Raw genomic sequence first — 21661 nt, forward strand, 5'->3', positions numbered from 1 at the left:
AATCCACAGCGGAAGTATACGGGGGAAATAGGAGGTACCCTGTGGGAACCCACATTGGAAGAATGAAGAATTTAGGGGGTACCCTGTGGGAAAGAATAAAGGGTAACCAGCGAGAACACACACTGAAAATCATCAAATTTAAGAAAGAAAACATAACCCAGTAGTTTATACGGTAATAATTGTTTATTTACCCCGTATTTTAATTCCTTACTCCTACACCAATCAATTTATTAGAAATGGTAATGCAGCAAAGTGGAGACCTAGTAACTCATTAATGTACTACATTATACACAACACGAAGTCGTTAATGCGGTCCTGTTTAAAGCAATTTTTACTCAGAGACGTAACTGGTATTGTATTACTACGCTAGATGATGGCCTCAGAAGAAACTCGCGCCGCTTTTGCATCCAATCAGAAGTAAAACCAAAACCAATCTTGACTCGCTCACACACGTTTTCCCGCGCTTCTCGTCAGCTACATGTATTTGCTTCGAGTTTTCTTTGTTTCATTGGATTGTCTGCGTCCTACCCTGGGGTTTGATTTTACGACATTCAATTAAAAAACCTACAGTAACAAAACTCGAGAATAGAGAAATTCAGTACGAACTCTAAAGTTAAAAGCTCAACCAACGAGTTTGGTTTCACAATGCGATCCCGGAAACAATCTAGTATCTTACGCTGGCGCAGAAATGATGGCAGTGTAAGAGGGAATAATCAGCTACCCTAATTAACTTCATTCACTGAGTTATCGATTAACTGGAGATGTTACTCAATACACTGCATACATTTAAGATTTATCAGCTCAAAAAACCGCTTGGGACAATCTCTTTTCGTTTTTCTAGGATCGATCACAACTGGTGTAGAGTCCATAATTTAAATCACAGCTTTTTATGGACCGAACCACCCTTTATATCTCAGTTTACTTGCTAAAAAATTCTTACCGTGTTAGAATATATATTACTTTACATAAACGCATTATCGCTTTATCTGAATATATTAATATGATGAATAGATGATGTTATTTATTACTATTTCTATACATACAAACACTCTCTGTATTTTTCAAGGTTTCCATTGCCCGACCAGCTGCATGAAAAAAATTGACAATTCGAACTAACATTAAAGACGCAGTTTAAGACTTCAGAATCCTGGGCTCATTCAAACTTGACACGTCATAACAAAAAAATCCAAAACTTTTGAAACGGGGGCAAATGGTACGGAAATTTCCTTGTAAAGTTCCTGTCAAGAATTGTTAAATTTCCGAAATGCGAACCATTCAACCGAAAATTCAGGAAATTCCGTGATGACAATAAAATGGTACAGTAATTCCCGGGACGGAATTTTCCAAAAAAATTGGGTATAGTTCCCGAGGTTGTTCTCTTTTCCGGAAATTGGGAGAAATGGTGTTCCATTCGTCACTATAAATCTGCGAATGTTTCATAATGGAAAAGCACATGCCGTCCGCTTGCTGGCACACGGACGGCATATCTTGAAAAATCTGGCTTTTCCAAGTTTGTCGGTTTTAACCTGTGTTAATCTGCTTGTTTTCTCTCGATTAATTGCTATTTTTACCTTAGACTGTTATAGGTTTTCTCTATTAAAAGTAATTTTGTACATCACAAAATGGTCGAAAATTTCGTGCCATTGCATAGCTCCCTCAATTTATCAATTGTTACAATTAACGCCAACACTGTTTATCTGTAATTCTGTTGGCGGTGACCAAACCTCGTTCTGGTGTTGTTCATCTCGAACGCCGGCATATTTCCTTCAATCAATCGGTGGTCTGTTCCACCAATCACAACCCTGCATTCAGGACACGTGCTTCGCTGCATGGCTTGTCCACACCCGCCAATCGTGTAGACATGTCCCTGGGGGCATTTGTACCAACGACCTTGAGACAGGTTCATTGCAGACACGATCTCTTTCTTTTCTTCGGGCGTTATTGGCGAGAGGAAGCGGTAGGCTTGCCTGCAAAGAAAAACAGGAATAATTGTCATCACAAGGTGTCTTGAAAGATCTGCAACTGAGGTAGTTTGCTTTTGCAAACATGGGATAAGCATATCTTTTAGCAGACAGGGCGTGACGGCCAGGCGTGAGAGATTCCGGAAGATCGATTCCATATTGAGCAGTGAGCATGAACGAGAGACCCTGGGAACGAGCTCGAGGTTGTACCTTTACAAAAGTACAGTAAGAAGAGCTAAAATATTTGCATGCCATCGTAGTTTGGGGACAGTTTCAGGCACATAGAAATTGGCCACCAACAGTGTCGTGCTAATACTGCTGAGAGAGACAAATAGATAATGATCCCAAATAGGTAATGTGCAAATGTTTCTGCGAGGCTTCTACGGGCCAAGAGAAGTTAATTAGAAAAAATGCAACTTCGTTCAATGTTTTCTCTAATCACGCCTTGTTTTATTCACTGAAATGTCTTCTCGCAACCTTTTTTGACCACGAAATCATGACGACCTTACCGTGAAACACCTATTTTCAGCAGTCCTCCTAGATGAGCTGGAGAGCATGTTTTTTGAACGATACATAAAACATATTACTTGTTAAAGGGGAGGTAATCGACTTGGAACGTTTATCTTGATTACTGAAGCAAAAGTGAAGTAGGATCATTGAAATTTATATCTTGTGTCCGGACCTTTCACCATCATTTACAATCAACACGGAATTTCCCAAGATCTAGGTTAAATTACCTGATAGCACCCAACTCCTGCAGCATCCGGTCCAGTCTCTCCTCTTCCACTGGTCTACCGCTGGATAGTTCATTTTGGACAACCGACATCATATCAAGGTACTTCGTCTTTAGATTTAGGCCCACGTTCTTTACGTCATGACGCAACAAACACAGCTCGAGTTGGAGGTTTTGTCGGCTGAATTCTACGTTGATGTCTCGAAGTTCTCTCTCTGTAACTCCTTGGGACATAAAACGTTTTCTCAGATGCTCCAATTCCCTCTGTACAGAAAGACCTATGAAAATGCCACGTTAAAACTAACTATTAGTGTATGGCGAAGTCATGATATCCAAGGCTGAATATGTGTCAGTCATGAAATTCTAAGTATGAATTTACTAACTTGTCATACCTCAAGCTTGCCATTTAATTGTTGATGAGAACTATGTTCTACGCTAATGTCATAATGTCTTAAAGGAAAGCTGGGTGCGATTAACCGACCTTGATAATCAGTTCACAGGGACCGACATCCTGTTCTTTAGAAACAAGAATCGAGATTGAGCTCTGGGCGAAATTATAGCGTGAGCCAGAAAATATTCCCAGCGGTTACTCTCGACACATGTGTAGAGACCATTATTGAAGCTCAACGCATGTGTGCAATCAAACCGGAACCAGTATGTTTTTCTTCTGGCTTTCGACTTTTTGGGGAACGGAACACGTGTTGCGCACGCGTCAATCTGAAGTGATTTGGAACTGGTTCAAAGCACGTGAACAGCACTTATGACGCATGCGTCTCTCTACTAGGATATAAATTCTTTCAACTAAGGCATTATACTTATACTTTATACTTTCAGTGCAGATTTACCATTGACGAAGGGAGAAAGTAATGTATTGCTTTGGTGGATTTTACTCAAGTACGTACGTACCTTCCACGCGAATATAGGCGCTCGGTTTTGCGCGGGGCTCAAGAAGGTGCCGATTCAACTTCTGGTTCATAACACAAAACCTCTCCATCAACGTCACTTGATTTTCAGTCACTGCCGCGACTGTTCTTTTGCTCATTCGCTCTACACTTCGCTCTAACCTCCTCCACTCTGTCATTTCATTCTCGCCATTAAAAATCCTCTCTAGGTCTGCCAGACGAGTTTGCAATCTTTTCCTTGTTTCATCCATTTCGCGTGGATGACCATTTGCGCGCACCTTCACTTTCTCTATGTCTTGTAGCCGCTGTTTGATGACATTGCCGTATCGCAGACTCGTTCGGATGGGAGTGGAACAGCGAGGACAGGACTTGAGTTGAATCACCTGATTCTCATCATCCGACATGTCCATGTATCTGCCAAGAAAAGCACTACTTCATAGTAAGACCTTCCAATCGAAACTGCGCTGTTAGTTAGGTTCCATTTACGAGGATTTACTCGGAGCGCCTGGAACCGAATCGAGTATCCTCACCTACGAATCAAAATTCTGCAAATATTACTGACTGAACATTTCTCATAAGATTTTTTGAGATTATCAAAACGTTCCGAAAACGACAATAGTTGTAACATTCTGGATTTACTAACAGGGGTTATGTTACTACAGCTGCAGGACAATGGCGACGAGAAACGATCAAGTTTACTGTTCTTATAATAAAATTTTTACCTGTCCAGACCTGCCACTGCAAAAATGTGTTTGCAGTCTGGAAGTTGAACGAAAAGCGTGTCCTCCTCATCTTCCCCGCCGAAGAAGATCTCTGTAATTGGACAATCATCATTCTTTTCGCAAAGAGCGCAGATGCACAGTTCTCCACACAAACCGCGACAAATATGGCGGCCTCTTCCACAAACCATAGTTTGATTGCACGGTTCGTTACATCTTGGCCTGTCGCATAACTCTCCACACAGCCTCGAACACTTGTAATGACGACATTCCCACATGCACGTCTCGCGACACGGCACGCATGGCTCGCCACACGTTTTTTTACAATCGCTATGGTGGCACCGGTTTTCGCATTTCCTGGAACATGGTGAACAGGCCTTTATGCAGGAGTCTGTACATTCATGAGAACAAACCAATAGGCGACCACACTTGGACCTGCATCGTTTGTGAATTCGTCCCATTCGACACTCGCCGCAAGTTCCGGAACACTGGTGACCACACTCTAAATCAGCCGAACACCGGACTGGGCAATCCACTGGGGAGGTAGAGCAGGCGACCCTCACATCGTGACGACATGGCCAGTCAGTTTTCTTCACAAGCGTTTGGCAATTTTGCGTGCAGGGTTCTCCACAGCGCTTTTGACACCGATGGCCACACTTTCCAAGCACGTTTTCACACTGTGCCTTACAGTGAACTCTGTTTAAGTCACCGCCGCATCTCACTGTGTTGGTGTGTCCACATAATGGTAGCGTTTTCTGCACCATAACTTGGCAATTCGTTTCGCACTCTTGGAAACAAAGCTTGACACATGGGTGAGAACAGCCTTTGATGTTTCTGAGGCAAGGTTCCACACATTTGTTGTTCTTGTGCTCAACGTCATAAGGATGGCACCGCTGTTTACAGGAGTGACCGCACTCCAGGCGCACCTTACATAGACGCTCACATCCCCCGTTAGGGACTCTGGCCTTGAAATCTTTGGCTAATTTCACCGACACTTCTGCACCATGAATCTGGCAGACAAGTCGCAAACTCTTTCCAATGCTCTCACTCGCTTTTAAATCCGCCACAATCTTACCCCAGATGTCACTGTGTCTGGAGAGAAGTGCAAAGTTTCCAATGCAGTAGAAACCCTTCTTGGCCCGAGAGAGCGCCACACATGCGCGGTTTACAACCTTGATGAAGCCAACTTTCTCGGTTTTGTTGCTGCGCACGAGAGAAAGAAGAATGATATCGTTTTCCTCACCTTGAAAGTTGTCAACTGTCGTCAATCGGACACTTCTCACTGTTTGATCCTCTTCCTCTCGGAGGTATTCTCTAATGGCGAACATCTGACCCATGTAGGTTGTCAGAAGTGTTATTTGATGGGCTCTGTAGCCTTGCTGTAGTAAATAACGACACAGCGCCACTAGATACCTAGCCTCGTGCTCATTAACATGACTGTGCGTCTGATCGCAAGACATCTCTAAATAGTTGTGGTCGATAAAGAACATGTTCTTCTTCATTCCTTTGATGTCTTCATATTTCTCCACTGACTCATGGTTTTCCAGATCTTCGTAGATGTGCTTCATCAAGGCAGCGATCTCAGGTCTCATGCGATGCTGAACGGACAGCCTCTCACACTGAATTCCAGCTTTCACCATTCTCTCGAATAACGACACGTCCAGTTTGTACTTTTTGGCTAATTCATAGACTGCAGGGGTTGGTCGCAGTTGCTGGTGATCTCCAATCAGAATCAAGTGCTCGCATCCCTGTGTCAATGACGTAATAATATGACCCTCCAGTACTTCAGCAGCTTCTTCAACCAGGACGATTTTGGGGCGAATCCGCTGGAGAATTCGGCGGTGCTTACCGGCGCCTGTAGTTGTCATGCCAATGACTCGTGCTTTCTGAAGAACAAACAAGTTCTCCTCTTGAGTTAACTCACTCGTGCGAGCCGACAACCTTTCGTACTCAGGTTGGTTCGTCTGTACCTGCTGCAAATAGTGTTTCTCGGCTCTTTCAATCCACAGTCTGTAAATATTCCAGCGATGCTGCTGCGATAGACGCTGAGAAAGGAATGCACACTTTTCTTCGTCTTCAGACATGGTTTCCGTACCTTGAAGATTTTTGCGTAGCTCGGTGGGCTTTCTGGTGTCTTCGGTTTCACAAATGACCACTTCTGAAGGTTTGATGGCATTGCTTGTTTCGTCTTCTTCGACATCGTCCTCGTTTGCGAAGCTCCGAAAGGATACCTGCATCTGGAAATCGTCCTTGTGGGGACCATAATCATCTCGGTCTCTGAAATCTTTAGCAGTCACACGTCTTTCTACCCCAAGCCATTCGCAGAACAGATCAGAAGCGCTTCTTTTGTCGTGTCTCTCAAATTCTTTCTCAAACCATTTAGCGTGACGCTCGGACATAAACTGCTTCAGTACGTGGTAAGACATGATTCCTCTTCTCGAATACTTCAGCACAGTTATGGACAGCTCCAGCTGTCCATTTTCTCTAATCTCTCTCATTTTCTTTCGAGCTTTTGTCCTCGCTCTAGCTATCCTCCCTGGGATTTCTCTACTTTCACGAGCCTGTTCTCGAAGAAATCTGAGCATACAGGGCTCCAGCTTCTCACTCTTAGAACGTCCACCGACGCGAACAATCCCTGTCAACAAAATGGATTTTGTTAACTTTTCAAGAAATTGAAACAGTCAGTTCAAGGTTGAACTGCACGATACAAAGTTTTTTTTTTACTCTTTTATCCATCAAAGGTAGTTCCTTGTTGAAATGAACTCGACCATATCAGCGAATTGTTGGAGCCACCTGACAATATTAAGGAATAACCCATAATCGGACTAGAATCCCATCCGTGGGAGGTGTGATTTGTAGAAGAAAACTCCACAAATAACAAAAACCCGTCAAGAAGTCACGATGAATAACAATGGTGAGGTTGGAAATGGTTTACAAGTTGGACAAATTTAATCTCATAATGTCCTTAAGGTTACTCCAAGCCTTCGCGGGGCTACTGTTGTCAAGTTTTCTTTTTTTTCAACAAGTCAAATGCAAGAGTACCTCCTTGTAATCACGCTTCGGCGATTACTCCTCAGTTTCTTTCTGTTTTGTTGCATCAACGATCGCATTTGATACTCGATTAATTCGCCGGAATTACAATCGGTCGTTTTGCCTTTTACGGCTTCTGCCGCCTTAGGAAAGCAACCGGCAAAATATATAATATTATCGAATTCTACCTTTCGTAACCTTTCTTTTGCTATAGTTCGTGGGGGTTTCCTTGAAAACAGTGCGCCTACGAACTATTTTGCTGGAGGACAGGCGCGGAGGTTTGGAGTAACCTTCAACGTTTCCAAAATCTTGTCCAAGAAGCAATTCATCTACTAAAAAAGTGTATTTTCATTTTTAGCAAGCGCAAATTCTCACCTGTCATCGGTAACAGCCCTTCCAGAAACTGATCTAAGGCGTGGTTCGTGTACGACACCATCAAGATTGGTGACCGGTCTTCCTCGTCCTCCCAGAGCGAGGCTGTGTCCAAAAGAACACGCGCAATCTTTAAACCCACATAAGTCTTCCCAGTCCCTGGCGGTCCTTGAATGATGGCAAACCTGTTGGTCAGCGCTAACTGGAACGCTCGCAGCTGTGAGTCGTTGAAACCCAGGCTGTCTCGGTAGCGTCGCAAGTCGTAGGCGTTTAGAAGAATTCCGCCATCGGTGGATAGGCTACCCTCTCTGTAGGAATCCATTCTTTCGTCCTCCGACGGCAACATCAAATCATCATTGCTGCCATTCACATCATCATTTGCTATACCACTCATGTCGTAAAAGCCTTGTGTTTTACGCTCATGATCTGGAGGATCAACATCCTGTTTGCACTCTACAATGTGCTCTTGGAAAGGCAGGCTATCGGGTTTGATTTCTTTTAACGTTTCCAAAACGTATCTGTACGCTTCAAAGAAGGCTTGAGACTCTACCATGTCAAATTTCGTCTTGTCCTCGATAAAACGATTCAATTTATCGAGCTCTACGTCTTCAAATCGAACATCAAGCTCGCCGGAGCAAAGTTCTTTGAGATCTCGACTCTCGACTGTCGCAAACAGCGGAGTATAGAAGTCGTCAGCAGAAAGGCAGAGAAGGGACCCAAACTTCAAACGCTTGCACTTCTCCCATGGGATGTTCCTCACACTGTGGTGAAACGCGTCGAACCGGATTCTGTAAACCATTCCCTTTGCACTACATACGGGATACAACACTGTGACGTCACGGTAGAACTGCACGTCTTTTGTTTCCTTGCTGTCGTGGGTACCACTACTTCCCAGGCCACCGTAGTCCTTTCGAAGCTGATGGATTCCCTCGCGCAGAGGCAAAATGAAGTCTGCTCTGACAAGCCGAAACTGTACGTCTAAGTAGTGTTCTAGGTCCCTGTAACGACGTCTAACAACATTGACGCGAAGGAAGGGCTGGTAGGTCACGCTAAGGTCTGCAGCTTGTGGAAAAACGCTAAGTTCTCTAAAACTGCAAGGGGGCTCATCTTCGGTTTCTTCTTCCTTTCTCCACACAGAATCGAATTCTTCATCGGTAACTTTTTTATGCAATTCTTTGACTTGACGGACTCTGTTTTCCAACGTAGCTGTGTTCTGTAAAAGCCTTCTAGCTTTCAGTTCCGCGACGGTATGTTCGAGTTGAAATACAGGAATGGAGTGCACAATTTCGCGTCCAAATCTTTGCAAGAATTCAAGAAAGACCTTCGCCAAACGCAAGATTGTATCAGAGGGTTGGAACTCTTCTCGGCTTGATCCTACATACGATAACATTCGACTGATGAAACTCGACACGTGTACAGTCAGAAACTTCGTTTCAATTACCAGACGTAGAATGTCTTCGGCGTGATGTCGTACCCCGTTTGGTAAACAACAAAGATGAATAGCCCGAATAATCAGCTGCATCAGATCACGTCTTATCTCGCTTGATTTCAGCAGTGCTTCGAATCTTTCACGCTTGATAGCGAGTTCCAAGATTCCATCTTCAGGAGCCTTTGAATGACAAATTTCCTCCAAGGCCTTGTACCCAAGAGGTGATGGGTCTTCTTCTCCTTGAGTTCCCCCCACCCAACCTGCCTCTACTCTCCCATCTGTTGTCCGTCGTCGTTTTGGAGAGTGTCCCCGTGAATCACGTGGCAAATCAGCTCCCTCACTTCTTCGTCTTCTTTCTTCAGGCTCTCTTCTTCTCTTGGGATCAGTAACTTCACTGTAACATCTCTTGCGCGATGACCGCATTTTTATTTTCAATTTTCAATCACGTGGTCCACGTTATCTAGGAGCAGAACTTGTTTGGCTGGAGAAAGCGATTTCATCGTCGTGAAAGACCCCGCTGAAGGAAGAATTTTTAAGTTGAACACATGAGCAATTTGGCTTTCCTGAAAAGAGAAAAGAGCAAGAGAAAACGTGATAAATGTGTAACGCAGGAACTATACAGCTTTGACGACTAACAGCGTAGAAAGAAAGTCGTCTATTACAGTTGGGAGGCTACTGAATTTTAAGGTAGACTAGAGGATGCCAAATTAGTATTTTTGAACTTTTTTATTGCGAAGATGAAATTATGCGAGAAAGACCTTTGGGATGGCACACATTTTCCAAACTTGGCTATTCAAGAACGCCTCGACAGTCTTATTTGCTTGCACCCACTGTCTTAATTTATGCTATTTAAATACAAAGCATTTGTCTGTTTTCACAATAGACCCTGTTCTATATATTTAAATTGAGCTTGGGAGCGAGGCCTAGAGAACACAAACTAAAGAAATTGAATGAGCATGTTTATTCATTTCTCTTGTTTTCAAGCTGAATTTTAATATATCAAATGCCTTTTATTAGACACTATATATGAATGAAAAGAAACAGGACCTGAACAATCGTTGATATCGATGATCGAAATATCAGTCGATCAATCAATTGCTGATGGGCCCACCAATAGGAAAGTAGCAACTTCGATCACCAAACAACTATTCGAGCGGGTAGGTAATTATTAAATAAGAAATTTGTCTACCTTTCTTGGAAAGCAAAGGGAGGCGAAATTGAGAAAGACCTCTAACTTCCCCTCAACAGCTTGAAAAGTATGAAAACTACGATTTTCACGCCTCAAACAGCAGCTGACGAGCGGCAGGGGTAATTTGCAGAACGCCGAACGTCAAATGTCGAATGCGCTGTTTGCTTGCGGTTTAGTAGTTTCACTCGTGTTTGCTTGCGGTTAACTTTTGTTTGTTAAGGACAGCATTCTATTGCATATGGCCCTGTCCAACAAATAAAAGCTAACCGCAAGCAAATATAGGTGAAACTAACAGCAAGCAAACAGTGCATTCGGCATTCGGCGTTCTGCAAATTACCCCTGCCGGCTGACGGGATTCGTGAAGAATTGAAATCGACGGTCTTATTAAGGCATGCAAACTATGACAACGACCTTCTAAAATACTTCGAAGAAGATCCATCTCCTGACGGCAATGACAATGTCATCCCAGTACCAAATACACTTTCTTTCTGTCCTCTAATGCATGGACACCGTTCACTAAGCAATGGAGCAAAACGTTATGGTGATTCGGTGAGATTACCTCTTACCATCACATCCCAGACCACCTCGTTACACCAATGAGAACAACATTTGTCACAACATACATCCCTCAGCGCGTGACGTTAGAAAGATGTTTATTAATAACTGGATTACGATAAAAAACCAGCCGTTGCTTAGCACCATCTAAACAGAACCTCCGAGCGTGTCACACAAGAGAGAGAAATCTCTTAGAAGATGCACTTGTTAGAGCGAAAAGTATCGCAATCACGATTCACAAGGCGAGTCCGCATCGATGGCAATCGATGGCATGTTCGCGACCACGTTTGAGTGATTATCGACTGGCTATCGATCGATCAATGCCACTCAATGTCAATTAACTAACCGGAAATCGATTGGCATCGATTGATTTTCCAATCATCGATTTCATCGACGTCCTGAAAGAAAGGACCCTTGGAATGGGGTTGAAATAAACAACCAACCTATCACGTGCAAAGGATTAGTCTAGTCGCTCTATAACACTAGCCATGAAGGAGTATAAGCCAAAACAACGACAAAGCCTCACCTACCCCCTCAGTTTAGCTGGTCTCTTGAAGTCAGACGATCTCGTAGCTGAAGATGTAAAGATAGCGTAAATTTATCATCTTGGTTTAAGTCATTTCACGCCGTTGTTTTATATAGGGCGATATTAATGCACCAATATGTTATACGTTGCCTTTTCCCTTCTCTTGTCTCACCCGCGAACCCTATCGTTAAAAATCGTAAACTATAAATTTTCTCTGTATTTTTTAAGTCTACGATTTTTAACCGTAGGGTTCGCCGGTAAGAAGAGAGAACCTGTCGGATAAAAGCATTGGAGCTTTTGTTATCGTTTGGCTTCAACTCCAACCATATATAAAAATCATGGTCAAAGTTAAAGCCAAGCGACAACAAAAATCCAAATCGTAATAAATCATTCTCGATGAAAGCAGGTACTTTCGTTCTATTCGGATTAATGCTGCTATTGATGTGTACGTACTACATCTACTTGCATCACTGTGCAGTTTACATTTTAGCCAGCGGCGTAAGTTTGGCCATTTCGGTGTGTGGAACGTATCGCTACACCCATCTTTGTCTTCTCAAAGAACACAATGTGCAACACATTTTCATATTAAGACCTGAACTAGGCTTAAGTTAATGTTCATTCCTACGTTCGAGATAGAACATTAAAATTATTTCCTTCTTTGGCATGTTGCCGCCCCCGGATGAGCTATTAATAACAACAAGTAAAGTTCCAGTCGATGATGGGATGTTTACATCCCAGCGGAAATTAAAGCGAACTCAATGAGATCGTGTTAGCGTTGAAACCCTAACACTTCGGCAAACGTGTTACAAAGCAAGTTAATTTACGGTTGCATTTGCTACAAGACTCGAATTAACGTGCAGTTAACACTTAGAGATCTAACCAAGCAAGAACGTTAAGTGTTGAGCGGGATCGGATTTCGATGCACCTTTGCACATATAAAGGCAATCCCCATGAAATATTTCATTTTCCGTCACTCGATCGACCCAGCCTTTTTGAAAAAGTTAAAAATGTCGTTTTTGATTCTTTACCCGCTTCCATTTTGTCAATAGTTCCTTTGTCCACTTGTATTTATTGCTGATAAATTCGAACCAGAATTGAAATATTAGCTCATCGACAGAAGTACTTTTACGAGACGGTGATCGATGGACTAAGCATCAGCTTTCGTGCGTACAAAGTTTGCAAGCAACAGAACCAAACCTTCCTACAAGTTAAATCATCAGCTTCTTCCTACCTGTTCGTCTAGGATAGTTCACCTAACTTTAAAGAAATGGGCTGAGGTGAAAAACAACAACAACAATCTCGTATTTGAGTTTTGCGTATTTTTCCTGCTTTCCGAGAAGCTTCCAAAAGGATTCTGAGAAAAACAACTTCTTAGTGACTGGCTGCTGTAACGAGCCAATCACAGAAGCTGAATTCAATGGCGTGACCCAGAGTAACGCAATTAGCAAGCGGAGCTCTTTTGAAGCGGCCATAATAGTAATAGGTTTTCTGATTTACAAATTTACTTTCTAATAGATGGGAACTTAAAGGTAGTAACGTAGGTAAAGTCTGCATACGAGCCAAGTGGCCCATCAGGCCGGAGCTTACCCCGGTTTCAGTAGCATGAAGGGACTAGGAGTATTTCTACTCCCCCCTGGATTGGATGCTAGTCCATCGCAGGGTTACCCCCAGCATTAAATTCGCCGGTACCCATTTATACACCTAGGTATGTGGAGAGAGGCACTGTGGGAATTAAGTGTCTTGCCCAAGAACACAATACAAAGTCTCCGGCCTGGGGCCTGTTTCTCGAAAACTCCCGTAAATACCGGGCCCGATAACTTACCGGGCCGGTTAACGGGAAACTTTACCGGGCCCGAAATAGCGTTTCTCGAAGCACCCGTAAATTTTCCCGGTACTTACCGGGCTCGATAAAATAGCGGGTTGTTACCAATCTCTAGCGCGCGCTTCACGCTCGCTCGCGAGAGATGGAGAAACACTTAGGATTAGTACACATTCGATTCTGATCGATTCTGTTGTTGCGACTGTGATGCTTTTTGAAGAACACAGCGAAGTTTAACTTCGAAGTTATCGTTGTGTCAAATGAGAGCAACTGAGAGAGATCGTCATTTTTGCATGGTCATATTATTTGAAAGTGATGATCAATTGCCTTTTGTAGCTCGATTCGAAGACTTCGATCGGCAATCTCGCTCTTTTCAAGGAGTGTTGTCTTTTTCCGTGATTCATTCTAATTCAAAATGTTCACTGAGCAATCAAACAAGATCTGCGGACCGCCGAGGAAACAGTGTGAACTTGAGAACTTGAAATTTAGCTACAAACACTTATTTCAGCAATTTATACTGATAGGAATTTCGCTTAAGTAAGTGTACAGAATATTTGGAATAAGGCGTGATTTAATCGTTTTCTCCGGCAAACATCAAGCGTAATTTTCACTGATCCCAAATCGACTGTTCTAGCATAAAGCAAGCTAAGATCAATAGAAATGCGAATGAAACAATTATGTGATTTGGGAGAATAATTTTAATGTTCTTTATCCTCGTTTATCTATCGTGAGTACAGAACGCTTCTTCGTGTTTCATCTAGTTAGAAATGCTATAACCAACATTTGTCAGCATTTGTGCACCGCGCCTAATGCGACTCTTCGCGATCACTCTATTATGTTTACTTTTTGTAGAATGTCTGTTTTCTAATTTCCTTCTCCAAAAATAGCAAAAAAAAAAAAAAATCTGCAATTAAAACACAGGAAACAGGCTTGGCTTGCAGTAAGATCAGGTTTGCGTGACAGGAACCCATTTTAATGTTCATACAAAGAAGGCTTTTCGAAAACGCGCGGCGAGTGATCGGCGTTTACATGACAGTGTTTATGTATTAATTAATTTTTTTTCCCCACCGTTTGTTGGTTTTGAAAAACAATAAAATAGAACTTCACAGTTATATAGCGCTTCCATGCAAACGCCTTCAAACCGTAAAAAACAACAACAACAACAATTATATTTACCTGGGTTTCCGGAGCCAGCAGGCAGCTTCTCGCCGTGTTTCTCTCCAATTCGTCCTTTAGCTCCTCAACGAGCCACTCTATTCTTGCTCGTGAGAGCCGAAATCGTTCAATGACTTCCCAGTCAGCCATATCGGCTAGAAAGGGGCGTCTTTGAAACAAAAAAGTCCTCCCCCGGCCGCCATTTTGTTTGGTTTTGCAACATTTGTGACTCCCCGGGAACTTTACGGGAGGTCACGACCTCCCGTAAATTACCGGGCAAGTTACCGGAAAAATTAACGGGATCGAAAATAACGGGAGCTTCGAGAAACACCCGAAAAGTTCACGGGGACTTACCGGGTGACTTACCGGGCCCGATAATTTACCGGGTCTTTCGAGAAACAGGCCCCAGGTCTCGAACCCGGACCGCTCGCTCCGGAGTCGAGCGCACTAACCATGATAAGGCCACCGCGCCTTCCAAACTTAAAGGTAACTAATCAGATAAAAAGTATTGAGCTATCTTGCTACATGTAGCAAGTGCATAGCCTCATTCGAATGTTACTGGAGAAGTTCTGTATCAGGGCGCTGTTCAAACAACAAGTCCTGACTGAAGGAGTAAAGTAAGCCACAACAACGGCCAAGTCTTTTACTCACCACTCTCAGTTCAGTTGGTCTCTTGAAGTCGGACGATCCCGTCAAGACATTGTATAGTGTATCGTCGCAATTTACGTTATTTCACCGGCGTTACTGTGATCATCGTCAGTTGCATGGGATGAAATAAACTAACCAAGATGTATTATGTTATGTCCGCTTTTTAGTAAATCTTTATTAGAGACATTTATTTCTCTCAGTCTCCCTTCTCAAAGGAGGACCGTACCAAAATCATAAACTATGAGCCTTTCTTTGTCCATAGATCAGACTAACAAAAGAAAGACTTCTATCAGTCGATGTCGGCGAGGGTTATAATATAATGTCCTGAAACGATGCCGTTAGAAAACGACTACACAATCAATAACCCTCAATAAAAACCGAGTACGTTCGTTCCATTCGGATTGAAACTGTTAATAGTGTATAATTAATTGGCGCACTAATCAATTCAAACTCCGATAGCGGCACAAGTTTGACACTCCGTGTGGAGCTCATCGCTCTTAATTTATTATTATACACCTAAAAGCTAGTATGCAGACATTACTAAATTTTTTATTATAAAACTTTACAAGGTCAATGACACTTGAGGGAGGCGGGGTTAATATTTTGGCTATATAGCGAGTCTCGAGAGCCTCTTTGTTTTGCGAGTTCCCGCCCAGAAATCCAAATAAGGGCATAACGCCCTAATAAACTTAATAGTCTGTTTTAATGAAATAAGCTTAAATTACACAGATATTAAAGGGACACAGTCAGCTGGAGCACATGCGTATTAGATGCCATTTCATAGCTAATTTGCATATCACAGGGACGCAATCCATACTGTTTTTAACCAAATATGATAAAAACAGTATCATAGAATGAGCAAAAGCACACTCAAAAACAGGCTATTCAGTAAACAATTGAAAATCAAGCAAAACACTGTGAAGATTGAAGCGGATGTGCTTTGATTTCAGGTTGAGGTGAACTTTTTTCAGAGTGAGAAAACTAGTGTCCAGGTCAGCGCGGTCCCAAAGCTGACTGTGTCCCTTTAAAGGACTGATATTTTTCCCATTTTGCTTTTGAATTAGCAGACCAGTTTGGTAGCTGCAAACTCGACGTCAGCGACTCAAACCCGGCAGCGAGGTACCGTTTGCAAATTTTTATTTACGCTTAATTTGCAAAGACTTGTTATTTTTTTCAGCCCATTAAACTGTACTAACTTGCGGCCAAAGAGCGAAATTTCGCGTTATAGCGAGTTCAAGGGTCCGTGAAGTACACAAGGGAACTAAATTCCAGCGTGATTGTAGGGATTCAAGCAAACGTTCAACTGAACTGATCTGTTGAGATCTGTAGCGATCAATGACATGTGGCTCGCTCATTCAAACCATTGTAAGGATCCGTGTTTCACGGCCATGTAGCATGAGCTGAGAGTGCATGTGTGTAAATAAGCTTATAAACCAACTGCGGATTGTTATTGCCGAGCAGACATAATTTATCCCCAAAACTTTAAATTGTTCGAAATGAGCGGTCGCCCACAAATTTTATTAAAGTTAAAAGCCTGGTTGCCCGAGGAAAAAAACAACAGACACCGGCAGCCAATAGATAAAATAAATACAGTTAATGAATCTTTCGTGGTGGTTCTAGATTTCAATTTTACTAATCAAACATTAGATACGAAAATTTACGAGAAAAACAGAACATTTCATTCATATCTGAAATTACCAGAAACTATAATCTGACCTGCAAAATCCGCTCCGGCGATGGAATTAAATTTACAGACGGAAAAATTACATGCACGCAATTTCAAAAGTATTTTGCTTATTGTCCTGCAAAATGTAGCATTTACTGAATAAAAAGTTTAGGTACATGTATTTTATTTTAAGAATTGTCTGTCATTAACTTAACAGGAAAAGATCTATCTAACATAGATTGCTTTAAGACTGTGCAAATTTAATACTCTCAATCGGCTTCTATCGATCCGATCACAACCTTGCCATCTTGATAATGATAGCCAGCTAACAATTGTCCAAGTGCTTATCTAATAGAGAAAATACTTTTGTACATAGCTAAAAAAAAAACCTGCCAAAAATGTAAAACAACAAAATTGGAGGGGGGGGGGGGCGCTACTCCCCATAATAGGCTCCGTACGAAAGGTGTCCCTTTTTCAGGCTTTAGGTATATTGAAGGGTAGGGATTTCACAAGCTGAGGTATATGAAAGGGTAGGGAAGTCGGAATATCTCCCGCAACAACATGAAATGAACAAATAATACTTGATTTTTGGTTAACATCTCTTCTGGTAATTCTTGATGAAATCCCGTAATATTGTTCATTAACTTCGTTCCAAGGGTTTAGAAAAGTGATGCAGTGCTCTTAGGTATGTGAAAGAGTACCCAGCCCTTTATCAACAAATGGTATACTGAGGGGTAGCTTTTCTGTCAAAATGGTATAGAAAAGGTTAAGGAGTTGGACCTCGAGGCAGAGCCTCCCCATATAAAACTTTCTAGAGCACCACCCTCCCACCCCCCTCCGGCGCAGCTCTGTGTCGCTGGCTCGCAGGCTGGCACATTAGTTACTCGTAATGAAGGCTCAATCAAAATGTACAATTAGAATTTCGTTCATCTCCGCGAGGTATTTAATTATTTTTACTTGTTCAGTATATGCAGAAATTATAGATCAAATTATGCAATGACAATTTATCAATATCTAAAAATAACTTATAACACTAAAGATAATAGAGCTTAGAGTATATTTTCGACGTAGGAATCAGGGGAGTCAGTTGACTTTGCAATGTGAAGTATTCCGTTTCTCAGTTTACCTATAAAGCAATGAAAAATTGTTTTGGTCAACACTTTGATACTTTACTTTGCGGGACAAGGGCTGCACTGGGAGAATATCGGCCTGAGGTCTTTACTGTGCAGGACCGAGTGCAGCGAGGTCCATACAAAAAAGACCGACGGCCGATATTCTCACAGTACTGTCCCGACCAAGCTTGGTCAATACGAGATTTATTACACGACTGAAACTACCAGAAAATCTTCAAGTGTGATCTTGCTGGAATATTCAGGACAGTGCCCGGTCAATACTGAGGAAGTAGTGGATTGATCTGATCGGTTTATTTTAGTTATTGGCTCTCTGAACTAACTTAGTTGTGTAATAATTATGTGTAAATCGGAAGAAGTTCACTTTTTACTTCTGCTGATCGACTACCTAAACTTCAAAATTCTGGATAACTAGTAACTAATTAAGTAGTCATTTTATTTACTGAGGGTAGCACCTAATAGGATCCTAATAGTATACAACACTAATAAACTTGTGGCCCTCAATCCCAAATATTATTTACTAAAATATGGCTATAACATCAAAATGGATATGCAGCATACATGATAAAACCATGAAATACTATATTATGCCTACATACTACGAATTAAAATAAAATTAAATTATCTAAGAGTTAAAATGTGGTAGAAGCCGTTCCAATAAAAATTTGCGGCGCAAGGCGTTTCTAAGAGCTTTGACTGTTCCTTGTTTATTAGAACTCTAAAAAGATCCTGCAAAAATCGCTCTTACTTCGAAAGTAACAATACAAATTTAAAATTAATTTGCCAGTTAACGAGGCTCTGTTACTCTGTACGTTAAGAGAACTGAAGTCTGTATCCCACCCAGGCAGGGGGAGGGGAAGGCAAAATTAAACTTGAATCCTTGAAACTATAGCGTAGCAACTTGACTATGCTTAAGGGGGGAACACTGGTCCCTGCCCCACCCCTGATACTGGGTATATTGCCAAGGGTGACCATTGCACTTACTGTGGGGCAAAGTGCAGCCTGCGTGGCTCTTCCCTGGCACCAGAGCTTTATTTACAAGGCAACTATAATAAGCTGAAAGTAACGAATAGCAACTGAGATGCAGATAAAAAGTTACATTAGCGAAAAGTGATCTACCTTCTGATGAAGGGTAGTTGCAACAACAATACGGTATAGAAGAGGGCAGAGGAACAAAGCTGCCAGTCGAGGGCAGGAGAGAGAGAAGCAAAGAACAACTTAGCTTTACAAGTAGTTCACAGCTGAGACAGGGCCAGAAACGACCGGATTTTACTAAATGGGGCTTGGAAGAGAGCAGTGCTGGGACAGAGCATGATCTCATGTAAGCCTGTATGGGAAACCACTCGGAGCTTTGTCAATATTCATTGTAGTTAGAAATTGACCCTGACCTATCGAACACTCATAGCTGCGAGTTGGCAAGACTAGCTATGAGCCAACAATGCTGTTGATGTGGAACAGAGAACCCATTAATGACAGATTTAGTGCCTAAATTTCTACTTAAACTCTCCTTAGTTTTATGCTTCATCTACAATGATGTAATTTTGTAAGTTTGCCTGTTCAGACCAAGCTGGATGGCTTGCACCATCCATCTCAGGAGCCAGCTCATTTCCCTCCTCCAGTCTGTGATTTGCTCCACCAATCACAGTTTTGCATTCAGGACACTTGCTTCTCTGCATGGCACCACCACATTCACCTATAGCATAGATATGCCCTTTGGGACACTTGAACCAATGACCTTTAGAGAGACTCATTGCTGACACGATCTCTTTCCTTTCTTCTGATGTCAACGGAGAAAGGCAGCGGTACGATCGTCTGGAAAAAAATGATATATTTAAAACAATGCCAATTCTAAATGCTTCGTAGATAACCGTAAATTATAATTATGGGTCGCTACCACGTTGTTCTTTTCCAATTCTGTCAAAAACAGGGAACGAAATAAAAATGATGTATAAACGAGGTTTCTCAATCACCTGATTGCTGCTAGCCTCTCCAACAACTCATCGAGTTTTTCAATCTCTATGAGTTTACCGCTGGACAGTTCTTCCCGGACATCTCTCATGACCTGATGAGAGGATTCATCCAACGTCAGGTTAAGCCTTGTGACGTCGTATTCCAGCAAACACAGCTCAAGTTGCACATTAAGCCTGGTGAATTCCAGATTGACGTCTCGAAATTCTCTCTGTGTGACTTCTTCGGACATGAAACGCTTTTTCATGTACACCATCTCCCCCTGAAGGAACTTGCCTGGCCAAAAATTAAAAGAAAATACAGTGGAACCCCGTTAATACGACCACCCTTTGGGTCATGAAAAATTGGTCGTATTAAAGGGGTGGTCGTATTAAAGGGGTTCAAGGGGTTCTTTAAATAAGAACATGACTGACTGAGCTTTTTCTTGGGCCAGAATAAAGTGGCCGTAATAACGAGGTGGTCGTATTAACGGGGTGGTCGTAAGGCGGGGTTCCACTGTAAAACTTGGGATAACCACAAAACTGAGAATATTCCATAACTGTGACATAGGTTACTGAGCGATCAAAAATATGCGAAAATATGCTCTAAACATTAACATCGAAACCTCGGAAAGGGTAATATTGGTCATATGATAATGATTACAGTGTGGTGGGTCGAACGGCTGTCGTTGAAGTATACGGCATTGTCACTTTGTTCTTTGGCAAGGAATTTGAAAATCACTTTCAGAGTGTCTTCATCGAAACAGTTATCTGCTGTAATAATGGGAAGAAGCGAAAAGTCGGGGAACCTGAAAAAACATGCTCAGGGACCCTGAGGAAATTACCGTCCCTATGAGGTTCGATCTTAGTACTATGGAGTCTCTAAAAGAATGACGTTAGCAACAAACATAAAACGGCAAAATTCGCCTCTGATTTCTAGTTTCTTTCTCTTTTTGCACTACGGTAATCCTTAAAGCAATCGAACACTAAGGACAAAAACTCTTATTAGGCTTCAAAAATTACCTACTATTTCAGGAAAAAGGTGGGCTAATAAACGGAGGTAGCGGAGTGCGGGCTTCTTGAAAATGTTCTTGAGAGGGTGAGGGAGGGGTGCTTCAAACATGAGAGAAAAGGGAAAAAGAGAATTTATGATAAATACACAAGCCGAAAAGATAGAAACATGAACGTACCTTCCAAGCGACTCTGCGTGCTTACTTCGCTGCGGGGGACACTAAAAAGATTATCTTTTAGTTTCTGGCTCATAGTGCAAAATCGTTCCATCAGTGTCGCTTGGTTCTCGGTCACAACTGCTGATGTTTTCGATCCTTTGGACATTCGTCTCAAACTTCTCTCTAACCTCTCCCACTCCTTCATCTCGTCCTCGCCGTTAAACGTACTCTTTAGGGCTATCAAGCGTGTTTCCAACCTTTCCTTCGTCTTTATCACTTCATCACACTCTCCACGCACCTTCCTCTTCACTTGCTCGATGTCGTGTAGCTGCTGTTTTATGACATTACCGTATCGCAGGCTCCTGCGGATTGCAGTCTTGCAACGGGGACAGGATTTCAGTTGAATCACGTGACGGTCATCTGAGTCATCGTTTGTCGTGTCCATGTACCTAAGAAGCAATCGCATTTCGCTCTTAATAAATTCTGTTGTCTGAATTGTCAGTTGATTCGAGTTTATAAGTAAAACTCTTTGAGGCATCTATTGGTATATCACTGGGAAAAGAAATATTAAGCAAAAAATTATGAATCATTTCAATAAAACCTTGTAAAATCTAGTTTTCACAAGCATTCATTTAACTTTGACGGAAAGAATCTTTTATTCACGCGTAAACCTAAAACGATTCTAATTTTCTTCGCAAAAACAGGGCCTTGT

The 21661-nt window shown here is 42.1% G+C and overlaps 1 protein-coding gene and 1 pseudogene across 2 annotated transcripts in view; both read right to left on the bottom strand.

The window, feature by feature from the left end:
• Positions 1-729: 729 nt before the first annotated feature.
• LOC145469420 (NFX1-type zinc finger-containing protein 1-like) lies at positions 730-12772 on the bottom strand. The gene is made up of 7 exons (XM_081453127.1): positions 12648-12772; positions 11417-11463; positions 7721-9704; positions 4319-6950; positions 3601-4010; positions 2699-2972; positions 730-1967 (listed from the first exon to the last, which is right to left on the bottom strand). Exons 3-7 carry the CDS (start codon positions 9567-9569, stop codon positions 1694-1696), a joined length of 5439 nt encoding a protein of 1812 aa, XP_081309253.1. The 5' UTR covers positions 9570-9704; positions 11417-11463; positions 12648-12772; the 3' UTR covers positions 730-1693.
• Positions 12773-16065: 3293 nt separating this feature from the next.
• LOC145469481 (NFX1-type zinc finger-containing protein 1-like) overlaps positions 16066-21661 on the bottom strand; it is a 13172-nt pseudogene continuing 7576 nt past the window's right edge. The window contains exons 3-5 of the transcript XR_014042326.1: positions 20971-21398; positions 19805-20078; positions 16066-19646 (exon numbers count right to left, since the gene is read on the bottom strand). The product of XR_014042326.1 is annotated as an NFX1-type zinc finger-containing protein 1-like (transcript). The remainder of the gene's footprint in view (positions 19647-19804; positions 20079-20970; positions 21399-21661) is intronic.

This window comes from Orbicella franksi, chromosome 15 (genome assembly GCF_964199315.1).
Source record: "Orbicella franksi chromosome 15, jaOrbFran1.1, whole genome shotgun sequence".
Lineage (NCBI taxonomy): Eukaryota > Metazoa > Cnidaria > Anthozoa > Scleractinia > Merulinidae > Orbicella > Orbicella franksi.